At 37.2% G+C, this 15,153-nt stretch overlaps 1 protein-coding gene across 1 annotated transcript in view; it reads left to right on the top strand.

Annotated features, from left to right (window-relative positions):
• Positions 1 to 15,153, top strand: part of PHLPP1 (PH domain and leucine rich repeat protein phosphatase 1) — a 206,754-nt gene that overhangs the window by 161,991 nt on the left and 29,610 nt on the right. The window contains exons 9-10 of the mRNA XM_077891039.1: positions 967 to 1,062; positions 4,402 to 4,557. Of these exons, the coding sequence (XP_077747165.1) occupies positions 967 to 1,062; positions 4,402 to 4,557 (252 nt within the window). The remainder of the gene's footprint in view (positions 1 to 966; positions 1,063 to 4,401; positions 4,558 to 15,153) is intronic.

Below are 15,153 nucleotides of genomic sequence, written 5' to 3'. Positions count from 1 at the left end.
AGTTAGTACACTAGCAAAATTAAAGAAAATGGTTTTTAAATCACATGTAATGCCCCCAATTTAACATCACAATGGGTTTTTTTTCCTCCTTTCACTTATCAAAGTGAAAGGAGGAAAAAAAAAAGGACCAAAGTCCTGTCCCAAGCATCATATTTTCACGGAATGGTTCATCTCTTTTTTGAAGAATTGTGCTCACAGTATATATACCATTTTACATTTTTCATGCCTGGTCTTTTAACATATATAAAAAAAAAAAAAAAGAAAAAGGCTAATCATCCTTGACTAGGGGGATAACTCATTGTAGTAGATTTGTCTAAGAAGTGTTGAGTTCATTTAATGATAAAGTCAGCATTAGTTTAGTTCACTTCTTTCTGGTAATTGTAATTGCCATCTCATGTCTAAGTTAATGTTTTCAAATAATAATTCTGGACCTTACAGGTCAGTGTACCATTTCACTGGTGCCATTTCTTTCCTTTTACTGTGATCTGTGATCTGTGGCAGTCCTTTCATGATACCTGCTGGAGTTGAGAAATATTTTAATGTTAAGGGTAAAAGTGTGAATTGGAAAATAAAACTATTTTATGCCTTTTAACTTAATTAGAAGAATGTGTATGCTTGTTTGTTTTTTCCAATATAAGATATCCTCTTGCTAAGCTTGCATGGATTTATAGATTTCTTAGGATAGCAATTCTGGGAACCAGACCTTTTCTTTTTTTTTTTTTTTTTTTTAAGACTTTAGAGATGATGTAACTGTGTCCTTTTCTACTTTTTCTTTCTTTCCTATTCCTTGTCACACTTCATCTTGCTTCTAGATTAAAGTGAATATACATATCCTTTTGATTAATATTCACGATACTTTGGTATTTTGTTTGAAGTTTTATTCATTTTATGTAATTATTCTGAGTTTCAAACCATACTTCAGGCCAAATTCCAATCAGAGAAAAAACTGTATATTCTTATATTTAGGAACTGCTTAGAAAACGTGCCTGAGTGGGTATGTGAAAGCCGAAAGCTAGAAGTTTTGGATATTGGCCATAATCAAATATGTGAACTTCCTGCACGGTAAGTATTACAGATCAAGTGAGAGAATCTCAAATCAGATAAGCAGTTTTTAAATAATTTAGCTTGTTATTATGAACTCCTAGAAGGCTTTGTTTTGAAACCTAATTTCTAGGATCTTTTACCTTATGTGGTATCCTGGAATTACAGACTTTCTTCATGCAGTGGAGAGTAGAGTGAGACTTTGTCAGCCAGGCTTTCCACAGCCACGATGAGCAGTGCTTAGGGGATGCTTCTAAATAAGCAGTGTTTGAAAACTTAGCCAATAGTATGATTGGTTCACCTCAGTAATCTCAGTTCTTTCAGAATCTTCAGCTTCTGTCTGTTGACCAACATATCTACCTTCCCCACAAATAATTCTTGGTTTTCCTCAAACATAACTTTGGGAAAAACAATTATTAGATCATAACCCTAGAAAGAGCAAACTAGATTCTGTTTTTCTTGGTAGAAATTAGGAATAAAGGTCCAATAACTTTTCTTCTCTATTTTGTCTTAATATGTGTTATTTTTATTTCATAATTTTCACTTTAATGGCAAGATTTGTGACACAGCCATTTCTTGATGTCTAGTGTCCATAGATACAAATATCTTTGGGTTAACGAATTCTGGTACAAAGTATTACTGTTAGTGACTAGCCATGCAATTAATAACAAAAAGTAGGCTCTTCCAGTGCTGCCATATAGAATTTTCTGTAATGATGGAAATGCTATATATCTTATATGAGTGGTTCCACTTGTCACATGTGACTGCTGAGACTTACAATGTACTAGTCCTAACTCAGAAGTACTGAAGTATAAAATATGCAGTAGATGCAAAATACCTCACTAATACTGTATATTAGTTAAATGTTAAAATAATATTTTTGGTATATTGGGTCAAATAAAATGTAAGAATTTATTTGTTTCTTTTCACCATTTTTAATGTGGCTACTAGAAAATTTACAATTACATATATGGCTGCATTGTATTTCTGTTGGTTAACACTGTTAGAATATAGATCTCATAAAAGAAATCTGGGTTACATTTCAGTCTCTAAGAAACTCAGTTGATTTTACTTTGTTCTCTGGCCATATGTTATACCTGGAATTTCAGTCTATTTGAAAATGCTTTCTGCTTTGGAGTTTTATGTTGACTGAGTATTTAGGTGACCCAGTGCAGCCAATCACATTATCAAGAGGACTTTGATGTGCCCTGTGGATGGTAGTGTATGTGTGAGATGGAGAGAGACTTTTTCAGAAGACAAACAGCAAAAATCAAAATAGGCTACTACTAATGGGGGAAAAAGAATTTGTTGGAACAAAATCTTTGAATGTTACCTTTCTTCTGTTTTCTCTGTTGTCTTCCCTACTTCAAACCTCCCCAGTCCGACAAATAGCAGCACATTGGTATCCCAGACCTCTGTTTCACTGTGGGCTACAACAAAGATATTATGTGTACAAACCCAACAATTACATAAAAATAAGATAACTGATATTTTTATCCACATTTCCCCAAAGTTCATTAATCTTTGATTTGATCTGAATCAGTCAGCCTTGTTTGGGGATCTAAATGAATTCAAAAGCAAATGATTACAAAGCAAATTCCAAATGCCTTCTTGTTTAGGAATTAAAAGTATGTGTCTGTGTGTGTGCATGTGCACGTTTTGTTTAACATGTAGGACAAAAACAGTATGTACTATTTTCTTACGGTGTTTAGTTGTAAAGTTTCTATCAGCCCTTTCATTGATCTAATATTCAGGCAACAAGACAGCAATTTATTAGAAGTTGATTTGATATACAAGCTTTATTTAAGCAATGTATATGAAGAATTTGACAAAACAAATTAATATTTCAAAATAGAAATGTTAAAAGGAAAATAAGGTATCTTAATGCTTAGTATCCAGAAGAATTTAGCTAAGTCCAGTAGTTAGTATTTAAGACTCATTCTGTAGTTATAATATCTACTTTCTTATTTGGAAAGTCAAGATAAAGATTTTGTTATCTGTCTTTCAGTTATCCATTTATTTAAGGATGAAGTGTGTATGTGTAAATAATAAATAACACATTTTTCCCTCTGAATACTAAATTGCACCCCAGGCCCAGCAAGACAGTAAAATTAGTGAACCAAATCCTGAATTACTGGGTTGAGGTGAATTACAGAGACCACCCCCTGTGATAGTCGTGACTATTGACCCCTGTGACTGAATGTCCTGGATAATCTTTCTTGTCACATGGATATCCAAACCTTCCAGGCAGGCATGCCAGGTACCTTTTATGGCAGCCCATGGTGTCACAATGTTGGGACAGGTTACTTGTGTCTCTATGAGTGAAGAATCTAGTTTTAAAATGAATAAAGTTCAACCATCATGTGGAGTGATTTTAACAGCTCTGGTGGTCCATGAGTAAGGTCAGAGTGGCAGAAGGCAGGAGGTGGGTAGGGGTTGCCTCGTTCTTTGACAGTGTACCAGGACGTCTCCCTCCAGAGTGATCCTGATGCAGATTATAACCTCACTTTGCCATAGACCCCACATTTCTGGGTTTAAGCCCAGGGGCTGTTCTATTCTCTACAACTTTCGAAGTCTGAATTGGTCATAAAGCAGATTTATATTTGATTAAAAAGTATTCATCATTTGTTGCGGTTTTGATAACCCATAGAAGAAACACAGCCAGGGTTCCAAACAGCTCTCTTAAGGCTCAAAAGAGACTAGTGAATTCAGTGCATTTCCTTCTCTTTGGGAGGGGTCTCTGTTTTGTCTAGGATTAAATCAAAGAGAAAAGAAAGGTATACAGACTTAGGGAAGTGAGAAAAGGAAGAATTAATTGTAACTGTGAAATGCAAATAAGGAAAAATGTAACTTTTTATCAGTTAGCATTTGTAAAAGTTTAATCGGATAGAAGAATCTTTATTTAATGTTGATCCTATAGGTAAAAATTGGTCAACTATATTTATTGAGAACCTTTTGTAGGTAAAACACCCGTGTTCCAGGGCAACAGAAGACATGAGCTCTACCTTGAGACCTACAACCTTGTAAAGCATGTCTTCGGAGTCTTACAAGGGTAGACCCTTCTCTTCAGTATCTCCTATGGAATTTTTTTTTCTCTTTCACTAAGTAGAGCTTCATTGTTAAATATTCCTGTTCACAGTTTTTCCCCACCCTCCTTTATTTTTTTTTGTTTGTTTAAGTATTAAAATATAGAGAGCTCCAAGTTTGAGCTTATGTTAATATGAATTTGCAGTTGCTCTGAATGAATGTATGTTTCTTTGGAGAGATCATTTAAAGTATTCGACTCCTGTTCATTTTTTATTTCTTATCCCAGATTAGCTCTAAATACGTTTCCTTCTGTCTTTGTCCCCTTTTGCACAGCTTATTTTGTCACAGCAGTCTCCGGAAGCTGCTGGCTGGACATAACCAGCTGACAAGGCTACCTGAAAGGCTAGAAAGGACCTCAGTGGAGGTCTTGGATGTGCAACACAACCAGCTCCTGGAGCTGCCACCGAACCTTCTCATGAAGGCCGACAGGTAAAGTAGCTTGTTTGTTTTATTATCCATCTGAGTTGTCGAATGCCTCCTTGTTAGTATTCTTGTCTTATATGGTATGAGACCAACCCTTCGTGTGGATTATCTGATGTGTCCGAGATTTACAAAGAAAATGGTTTTGCCAGCCGCTTCTCTATTTAGGAGGGGGTGGAGACAGGGGCTATCCTGCAGGCTCTTCATTAATTTTGCTGCTTCCTGGAGAGAAGTGATTGGAGTCGTTGATAGCATGTGTTGTGGAGGTGTAGCTATAAAATGAAGATAAGTTCGCTACCTGCTCATAACGTGCACAAGTCTGCTCCAGTCTGAGCTGAATATTCTTAGGATTCTCTGCTCTCGCTTTCACACATTTGTGACTTTGGGTCACAGACATAGTTTCCCTAGAGTTTGCTAAGTTCTCTTGCTGATGTTGTTTTCTGACCCGTTGTACTTAATTTACCACAGTTTTCCCTTTGCTTTTAAACTATTTTCCTTTGAACAAATGTTTCCTAAATAGCTTGTTTTACCGAGGAGTTAAAGACATTGTTTTGATTTGAGAGGGAGGTTAGTTTAAACATTCAGTGGAATCTATTTTCTGTGGAGAGTTGCCACATGCAGAACTTTCCTTAAAGAAAGCTTTACATTAACTGAATGTTGACTTACTTTGGAACATCTTTTTTGCATCACACGAAAATGCTCAGGCTGATGGCCTGCATCATGTTGACCTCTGCTAAAGTTAACTTTTAGTGAGTGACCATAATTTTAGAGGTGATTTAACCTTTGGTATACCTCATGAGAAAAACAAAAAATTAAAAAAAAAAAAAAAAAGAAAAAGAAAAACAAAAAATTTAAGTTTAATTTTATGGTTCTCTTGCAGAAGAAAACAATGATGGGTCTTTCTGCCTTAAAATATGAATTTGAGATATGTTTCATTCAGCATGTGATTTTTCATGGATGGAAAGAACTCTGCCTTCCTAAAGTGAATTAGATACCCGACTATGTGTACCAAACTCCCTTTGCTTATTCCTGTCATAATTCTCATCACACAGTGTCTTATAATTTCTGTTTCCTGTCTGTCCCCACTATTAGATTATGAAAGCTGTGTCCAATGACTGTGTCTTAATTATAGTGGTATCCTCAGCATTTTGCAGCATGTCCGGAATAAAGCAGGGTGCTCAACAAATATTTATTTAATGAACAAAAGAAAATTTAAGGAATTTTAAATACTACCTTCACCCTTGGATTTTCACTTTTTTTCCTCTCTGTCTCCTTTTAAAAAAAACAAAAACTTGGGACGCCTGGGTGACTCAGCAGTTGAGCATCTGCCTTCAGCTCAGGGCATGATCCTGAGGTCCGGAATTGAGTCCCGCATCAGGTTCCTTGTAGTGGGCCTGCTTCTCCCTCTGCCTATGTCTCTGCCTCTTTCTCTCTGTATCTCTCATGAATGAATGAATGAATGAATGAATGAATGAATGAATAAATAAATAAATAATATCTCTTAAAAATATAAATAAAAAATAAATAAAAACCTTCTTAATCAAAATAGAGCTTATAGTAAAAAAACTGTACAACACTTGAGCATACCACTCAGTGAATTATTACACATATATGCCCCTGTAACCATTGCCTAGATTAGGACAGAGACCATTCCTAGTTCTCTCTTCCTTTTCCTTTTGTTCTTTTTTTCCTCATTTTAAAAAACAGTCTTTGTACTTAATGTAAGTTACAGCGAATTCCTACTGGAATAGTTCTAGAGAAATAATGGAATTGTGAGAAAATAGGATTGTTAAATTGTAATTGACATATATCATTCTATATGTGCTATATCATTCCCCTGACAAAAAGAGCAATGTTTCAAGATCATTTAAAGAACTGTTTGTATTTCTATATTCATATCAAAATACAGTTGAACCTTGAACGACATGGGGTTTGGGGTAAAAAAATCTCTGTAACTTTTGACCCCCCCCCAATTTAACTAATAACCTACTGTTGACCAGAAGCATTACCGATAATATAAATAGCAAATATTTTGTATATTATAAATGTATTATATACTGTATTCTATAAGTAAGTTAGAGAAAATAAGTGTTAAGAAAATCAAAAAGAAAATGCACCTCCAGCACTATACCATATTTTAAACATCCATGTATAAGTGGATCCATACAGTTCAAACCCGTGTTTTTCAAGAGTCAGCAGTACAATGCACAGTATATGGGTAGCTGAGGACATGTGCTTTTTGTTGTCATGTGTACTGTAGGAAAATTCTAAGTTATGTTGTAACCTTGTGTTTTCTTTCATAAGGCTAACTAGACAAAACTTGGGTGTAGTTTTATCATGAGAATCTACTTGTTCTCCTGGGTGTCTATAGTGAGTCTCCAGAAACAAGTGGATAGATGGACTCAGATTTAGTAGTCTTTGAGTGAGATAAATCTTTTCTGAATCTGGCCAAGCCTGATAAGCTCGGGGCTAATAGAGTAATAAAAAACACTGGAACTCCCCAACAGATAATGAGTCTTTATTCAGTTCTGAGGGTTCAGTTTTTAAAAGGACAGTTCTGTATATTTTTAATTCTCTAGAAGCAATCAGTAAGCAGGCAGTGGATCTCCTTGGTGCTGGGGCTGATCTAAAACATGTCCCTGAGGGGAGCTCATAAGTGTAGTCAAGGAGACTGTGGTTTCATGTCTGGAAAAGAATTTGAGTTGGGCAGCTATAATTTAGATTCTTCCACAGGTGATTCTGCTTACTGTTGACTTTGTGACCCTGTGCATCTCACTCTGAATCTCAGTTTTCCCATGCTGCATATTCTGGACAGTTCCCAAATGGAATCTGTAATTTGGAAGTGGAAGGACTGTGTGAACTGGAATATTTCTAGTAATTCAACATGGAAAATTAGGGACCTGAATTGAACCACTGAAAGAGGACATTGCTGTCATGGAGAGTATAAGCTGAGCTAACAGTGTGAGCTAACGGCGTTGAGGCAATTCCCATAGACTGAATAGATGGGTCTGTCTGAAGCCAATTGCATTTTGGAAAATAGGAACTGTTGTGGGGGCATTCACCAGCTTCTGTGGGTTTTGGGAGGAGGGCAGGCTGTGTGAAATGTAATTCTGGCATAGGAAAGTCCTGAGAAGGAGGCTGGGTGAATTACAAGGAGCAAGCATCCTCCTTTATTTTATGAGAGAAGAGCAAATGACCAAAAAAGGCTGAAATGAACTTTTTCAAGAAGGCATATTTCAGTGCTTTTGTTTTCCAACCACCATAATAGCCACCTCTCAGCATAGTGTATTATTAGTCATGTCTCTGACTCAGAAAAAGTTAAGAGTTTTGGTTCTCTTAGGCAAATAGGGTTATGAAAGGGATAGTGTAAAGCTGATGAGTGCTTTACTCACTTGTTGAAAGACAACACAGAACACTTGATAATGATTCCCATTAAACTATTTACTGCTCATAAATGGTTAATACTTCTGCTTATCTCCTTTCCAAAACCTAAAAAATGGGAGATTTTTATCTTCCTAAATTTTATTTATTCATTCATTCATTCATTCATTCATTTGTTGTGCACCCGCAAGCCTCAGGGTGAGGGGCAGACGGAGAGAGAGAAAGAATCTGAAGCAGATTACTGACATAGGGCTCAATCTCACAACTCTGAGATCATGACCTGAGCTGAAGGCAGGAGTTAGATGCTTAACTGACTGAGCTACCCAGTGCCCCTCTATTGAAGTTTTTATAAAAAATTGTATTTTTTTTACTGAGGCATCATTTACATTCAGGAAAATGTAGAGAGATTGTGTACTTGGTTTGATGAGTCTTGGGGTAAAGAATAAAGGAAAACTGACAGTTGTGGGAGCAGGTCGACCCAGAAAAGATGCAGCTTAAAACATGAAAGAGGGTTTTTGAGGACAGAATCTCCATGACAAGCATCTAGCAGGTGGTTTCACTTGTGATTTGTTCTAGTTTGCATGGTTCAGGCCAACATCTTGCTGCCCAGTACACTGAAGTCACTGTGCTGGGTGCCGCAGGGCATTGGAAATGACTAACATTGGTGTTACCCTCAAGAGGCTCACACTCTGATGCAGAATTTAAAATAACTACACAACAGACCATAAGAAAAGGTGGGTTTTGGAGGGTAAAAGAGAGGGGGGAAATGACACAATTGGTTTCAATTTATGCTCCTGGCATGAAGAAGAGCACTTTGCTGTTATAGAATACAGAGCTGTTTGTTTGGTAAATAGCTTCAGGCAGTAATGAAACTTTTTTTCAATTCCCCTTCTATTCAGTTTGCTCCAAAATACAAATCTTAAAAACATATAGATGCTTCTTGTTTCTTTTTTTTTTTTTTTTTTGTGGTAATAAATTACTGTTGCCAGTTCTGTGTTTGGTTATATAACTGAGGAGAGGGCCTGAATGCAAGTCTTCATAAGTTATAAATGGTTTAGCTCGTGCTGTAAGTAGAACTTGTGCTTGGAAGCTTTAAGAGAACTGTCAGAAAAACATGCGTCATTGGACACAGAGCAAAAGACTGAACTTTGACTCTCTTTCTTGTGAGTTTTTCTTTAGCTCTGAATCTTGCCTGCTAAAACCAATGTCATGGTTTTAATTACGATATTGTCTGTTAAGTATTATAGCTTTAGAGTGGCATCTATTAATCTTTACCTGGTAGTAGAAGGTATTTGGTAACCCAATGAGAGAAGGGAGCCTGCTTTAAATTAGATGTCTTTTAGTAATATCTTTCTCTTTCTGTGAAACCTTAGACCAGTATTATTAAAATTCTTATGGTTTGAACCAGCAATGTTAGCTTATGAATTTACTCTCCTAATTCATCTTTGAGTCTTGTTTATTTTTACTTGCTTTTCACTGGCAGCTCAAAAACTGTAGACAGATGTGAGATGTGATGGACCGTGTGTTGCCAAGTTGACTGTGATTTTGTGTCTTATGATGAGGGTGGGACTTGGTCCTGTAGGGTCAACTGGCAGTGTTCTAATCTAGATCTCTCACTGTCTTAGATCTCTCACCTTACCTCTTTTTGCTTAAAGTTGAAGATCTTGATGGAAGCCCCTAGGAGTTTCAGATAATCAGTCTTCAGAAACAGATGGGCAGGGTGGGATAGATAGTCACCAGAGCAGATGGATGAGGTACTGCCATCTTTCTATTTGCGAAATCTTGGTGAGGTCCACCTCCCTGTCCATCTCACATCTGCAGACTCATTGGATGGTGAGAGAGCTGTTCCTATATGAGGCCAGTGAATTAACAAAGCTGCAGCTGACCCTTTAAAAGAGAATTATAGATTCCTGTTGTGGGTGGACATTAGAGTCTGTTTTTTTCCCTGGTTGGAGCAGTACAAGGTACTTTCAGGGGTGGGAGTGGGGAGAGTGTATGTGCAAATGAAATACATGGTAATTATTAAATATCCCCAGAGTATTAGTCACATTACAGACCATAAGTTTTAGTGACTCAGAACGTGTAAATATCAAGGGGACTAAACAGGAACAGAGAATTTGGAGAGCGTGATCAATTGACCATGACAACTGGTGCCTTTTGGCAAAGACAGATATTTCTGGCATTTTTAAAAGCTAAGTTGCCTACACTATTTTGTTTAAGTGAAGGAGCTAACTTATGAACTTCTGATATTTTGAGAATAAAGTTAAAGTGTTTCTCAAAGTGTCTTCAGAGTACCCTGGGGCACATATTAAACATGCAGATTCCTGGCCCTTATCTCTGTTTTACTGACTCCGTAATCATCAGAATCCTTAATTCCACAGAGTTTTGAAGCCTTACCCTGACCTACTTAATAAGAATATCTGGGAGTTGAATCTGAGAATCACATGCCTTCTAATAGGAGGGCACAATATCACTACTCTGTATTTCTACCAAAAATGCACCACCTTATCCTAATGATAAAACCTCAAACAAATCTAAATTGAGAGACATTCTACAAAATAATTGTCTAGTACTTTTCAAAAGGTGTAAAAGTTGTTTAGGACAAATAAGACTGACAAAAAGAGTTGCTAAGGAGGTGCCATGACAAAACACAACATGGGATCCTGGATTGGATCCTGGACCGAATAGAGGACATCTGTGGGATAATTGATGAAACTGGGATAAGATCTGTCAATTAATTTGTAGTATTGCATAAATGTTAATTAATTCTTAATTGTACTTAATTTTTAAAATGAATTATTTTTGTGTTCTTGTTCAACAGTTCTTTCATGTGTATAATTTTTGTTTCTTTACCTCGTAGCCTTGTAGCCAGGCAGATTTCCATACCTTCCAAAATAATAGATTTCTTAGGATGTATGCACTTTTTCTTCACTTGGAATCTCTCTACTCTTTGGTGATGTCGATAGGCAATTAATAATTGTGCGTCTTTTTTCAAATTAGTGGAGTATAACTCTAATTTAGTGGGTTTCTACTAGCACTTTAGGAAATTAAGCAGGATAGAAAACATCATTTTAAGATAGAGTCAGATTTAGTAGTGATTATGAAACTTTTTTTTTTTTAAGATTTTATTTATTTGAGAGAGAGAGAAAGAGAGCAAGCAGGGGAAGGAACAAAGGGAGGGGGACAAGCAGACCCTGGGTTGAGTACAGAGCCCTGCACGGGGCTCGATCCCACTTCTCTGAGATCATGACCTAGGCCAAAATCAAGAGTCGGATGCTTAACTGAGCCACATAGGCGCCCCTGTGAAACTTTTAATTATACATGTATATCTTGCGTTTGTACTGAGTGGTCATGTAAAAAGTAGTTTGTACTCTTGGTTACTATCATAAAAGTTTGAAAGCCCTTCCCTTAAGAGCTCTCAGCCTTGTGAAGACAGATGAAATTGTTAAAAGTGTCTTACAGACAGATGATAAGGAATTTAGAGTGTTTCACAGTTCTGAGACGTTTGGAGGCCAGGATCAAGGATTTGTCTAAAAGAAGGGTTTTACTGGGCTTAGAATCTTAACCTTTTGCATTTTTAATAGAATACAAGTCCCAGTACTGATCTCCTGAAAAATTATTAAAATGTAGAATGCTGGGGTGCCTGGTGGCTCAGTCAGTTGAGCATCCGACTCTGGGTTTTGGATCAGGTCATGATCTCAGGGACGGGAGATTAAGCCCTGTGTCGGGCTCCCCCACTCAGTAGGGAGTCTGCTTGAGGCTCTCTCCCTCTGCCCCCTCCCCACCTCAAATTAAAAATGCAGACTTCCTGGTATACCTACAAATAGGTAAATCTGTTTTGATACTAAGTCCTGCACTTTGTTTCAGTGACAGAATTTGGCTGTAAAATTTAAGGATGTGCTGGAAATTACTAAAAAGCAAACAAACAAAAACAAAACAAAACAAAAAAACCTAGATGAGCCAGAGCAGATGGACAGAATGTGCCAGGGAAGAACAGAGCAATTGCTCAAGAAGCAGGAAGTGGACTTGTCTCCCTGCTGTTATGGGCAACTTTCCAAATGCTTTAGGGCAGGAGCTGTACATGAGTGTTTTTTTCTCTGCAACTTTTGTACTTTCTGCTAAGAAAAGCTTTTGAGTACTAAGTTATCTTAGGAGTGGAGTCTAAAGTACTTTGCACATGTGGTCTTCACACTACCCAGCAGGTGCCCTGCTTGACCTCCAGCATTTTTGTAGAGAAGGGCCTATGAAAATGTCATCAGGAAAATGTTTTATTATTAGTGTTTTTTAACATTTGAATTTTGGAGAGATATGTTAGGGAATCTTGGGCTCTTAAGATTAATGAGGTCTGAGTTTTATTTCTGGCCCTGCCATTAATTTATTTAACAATTGCCAAGAAATTTGACTTTTCTCAGCTTGAGTTTCTGTCTTCGGTGAAATAGTAGGGGGCATCACTGTGATGATGGGAGAACCAAATGAAATAGAAAATAGGAAAGCGCTGTGGTCTCTACGTATTACCTTACTGATGAATAGAAAGCAGTCATATGTTACTGCTTTTTCTCTATTCAGCAGAAGAGGGTTGCCTAGTGAAGAGGATTATATGGATGAAACATTTCTTGGCACGTGAAACAGTCTTTTATCTTTTATACAGTTATCACAAAAATCTATAAGGGAGAGGCTTAAGGAGATTATCATATCATCTTGAGTTGAGACCAAACTCAGTACTTAAGGAATTTTTTGGAGGTTTTGAAAGCAGGGGGTAGGGTTATACACCCTATTTTTTTAGCTCAACTGTTAACCAAACTGGAGAAATTTTGCAAAATTAAAGTAGTTGCTCAGTCTGGTGGAAATGCAGCACCTACACCATTAAACCAGTCTAATTTGTCTCCTGCTGGAATACTGTGAGGTTGTGAGACAAGTCTTTTTAAGAGGATGGGCATTGAATTGAATTTTTCTGAGACCATTATAATCAGAAATCTTTTTAGCCAGATTGTCTCCTCTCTGACCGTTAACTAACAAGATGATTCAGCCAGGCCCTTTCAGTTCAAATCAGATCCTTTGGAACTAGCCCATGTAGTTTCAACTTGGTTTCATTTCCTGAAGGGGTAGGATGTGGGATTTTTTCCCCCTCTTAATTTCCCACCAAAGAGCATATAGCTCTTCAGTATACAAATTTCAACAAGATGAGAGAACAAGTCTTTATGGAAATCACTTTCTTCTTTTCATTCAGTTGTTGTGAGGGATTTTCAAAGTCCCTTTGGGAGCTTTCTAGGTGAGCATTCACTTGTTAAGTCTTTTTTCCTTTCAAAACAATGTTCCTTCCTTTTCTGGCCTGAAAATACACAAACATTCATGAATTCTCTTTTTTTGCATCCTTAACTATATATTTCCTAGACAATTATATTTTCATGAGATTGTCCTATAGTTTCCCAGCTAGCCCCATTCCATGATATTTCAGGGCAATACATTTTAATTTGTTCTAATTCTTCACTGAAGAAACCCTTAACAGGGTATTTAAGTCAGGTGATATAAATGGGACCTAAGGAAACAGACTCATAAAAATACTTTGAAGAACTATGGTGCTGAAATTGGTTTCCTTCCTAGTTCAAAATCATTTCAGAAACTGCATGAATGACCTTTATTTTCTTCTGTGTAGCACACACGACTATAATTTCCCATGACTATTTATGGTCTGTACAGCCCTTTCTAACTTCCTTTTTTTTTTTTTTTTTTTTTTAAATGTCAACGGAATACGTGTTTCTTTAATGGAAAATGTTCTATTTTGGGGAAGCTGCTTTTCCTTAGACAAGTAGTGGAGTTGGAGGGTGTGTGTAAGTATGTGTGGGGGTTTGCAAGATTGGGGAGGATTAGTGGATTGAGAGCTTGGCATGATAGTCCTGGTGATGACTCCTGAATACAAAGCCTTCTTTTTGATCAAGGTTAAAAATAACTGTACCTCATATTCCATATTCTTTTTTTTTTTTTTTTTAAGGAAGATTTTATTCTTTTTTTCTAACATATGGCAGAGTAGTCCTGAATTGGACACTGAAAGTTTCAAACCCAAGGGGTTGTGACACAAGAGAAAGGTGGTTCATTAACAGGCTTTTCCAGGTGCAGAGGCAAGGTGGCTTTGACCTTGGTAAGCACAGTGGGGAGTCTGATGGGCGGACACTCCGCATGTTCTGGGTGCTACAGCCTCACGGGAGCCCACACAGTGGAGATGCATCGTGAAGCTGGAGGGTCACCAGTGTGACTCATGAGCCATGCACAGTACCTGCTCTGTCCTTCCCTTCTCTTGCCAGTGACCTGGAATCCAATCACAGCAAGAATTTTGTTTCAGTTCTCCAGCTTTGTATTTTGATATTTATGTTGCACAATAACTATGGAAGGAAGACATGATTTTAGTTTAGCTAGTTTAGTGTAAAAACGTTCTTCATATTTTAGCCATTTTCACTCTCTCATCTGGATAACTGGTAGCATATACACTTTTTTGATTTTAACGTAAATCTTATTGACGTACAATATAAAGGAAAAGAGGCCAAATCATAAGTGTCGCATTTGACAAATTAAGTGAACACTTGACAAATTAAATGTGTAACTAGCACTTTATCAAGAACCAAAACATTATTGTATTAGAAAAATTAGACCCTCTCCCAGATTCTACTTCCCTTCCCTGACTTCTAATAGCATGCATTAGTTTAGCTGTTTTGTTTTTTTAAACATTTATTTATTTTAGAGAGCGAGAGCGTGTGTGCATGCAGGGGGTGCGGGGCATAGGAAGGAGAAGGAGGATTTCAAGCAGACTCCTCGCTGAGCACAGAGCCCAACATGTGGTTTGATCCACCTTCCCTGAGATCATGACCTGAGTCAAAGTTAAGAGTTGGGTGTTTAACCAACTGAGCCACCAGGCACCCCCCATACATTAGTTTTGCCTGACTTTGAATTTGATAATTACAGACTTATGCAGCAAATCCCCTGGTATTGCTCCTTTCACTCTATTTGTGAGCATCATCTTGTTGATGTGTGTGGTTGGAGATTTTCATTCTCAGTGCTATATAGTAGTCTATTGTTTCAATACAGAGCAAAGTGTCTCCTGCAGTTGTGAGTAAAAATCAGTAAAATGTGGTTTGGGCACCATACTGAAAAGGACTTAGTCACTATGTGATTTTGTTGTATTGTGACCTAATGTCTAATTGTTTTATTACTCTGAGGGCCCTTTTATTTAAA

This window comes from Canis aureus, chromosome 1, assembly GCF_053574225.1.
Source record: "Canis aureus isolate CA01 chromosome 1, VMU_Caureus_v.1.0, whole genome shotgun sequence".
In the NCBI taxonomy this organism is placed as follows: Eukaryota; Metazoa; Chordata; class Mammalia; order Carnivora; family Canidae; genus Canis; species Canis aureus.
The sequence above is the reverse complement of the archived record's forward strand: the minus strand, read 5'-3'. Positions and strand labels throughout refer to the sequence as shown.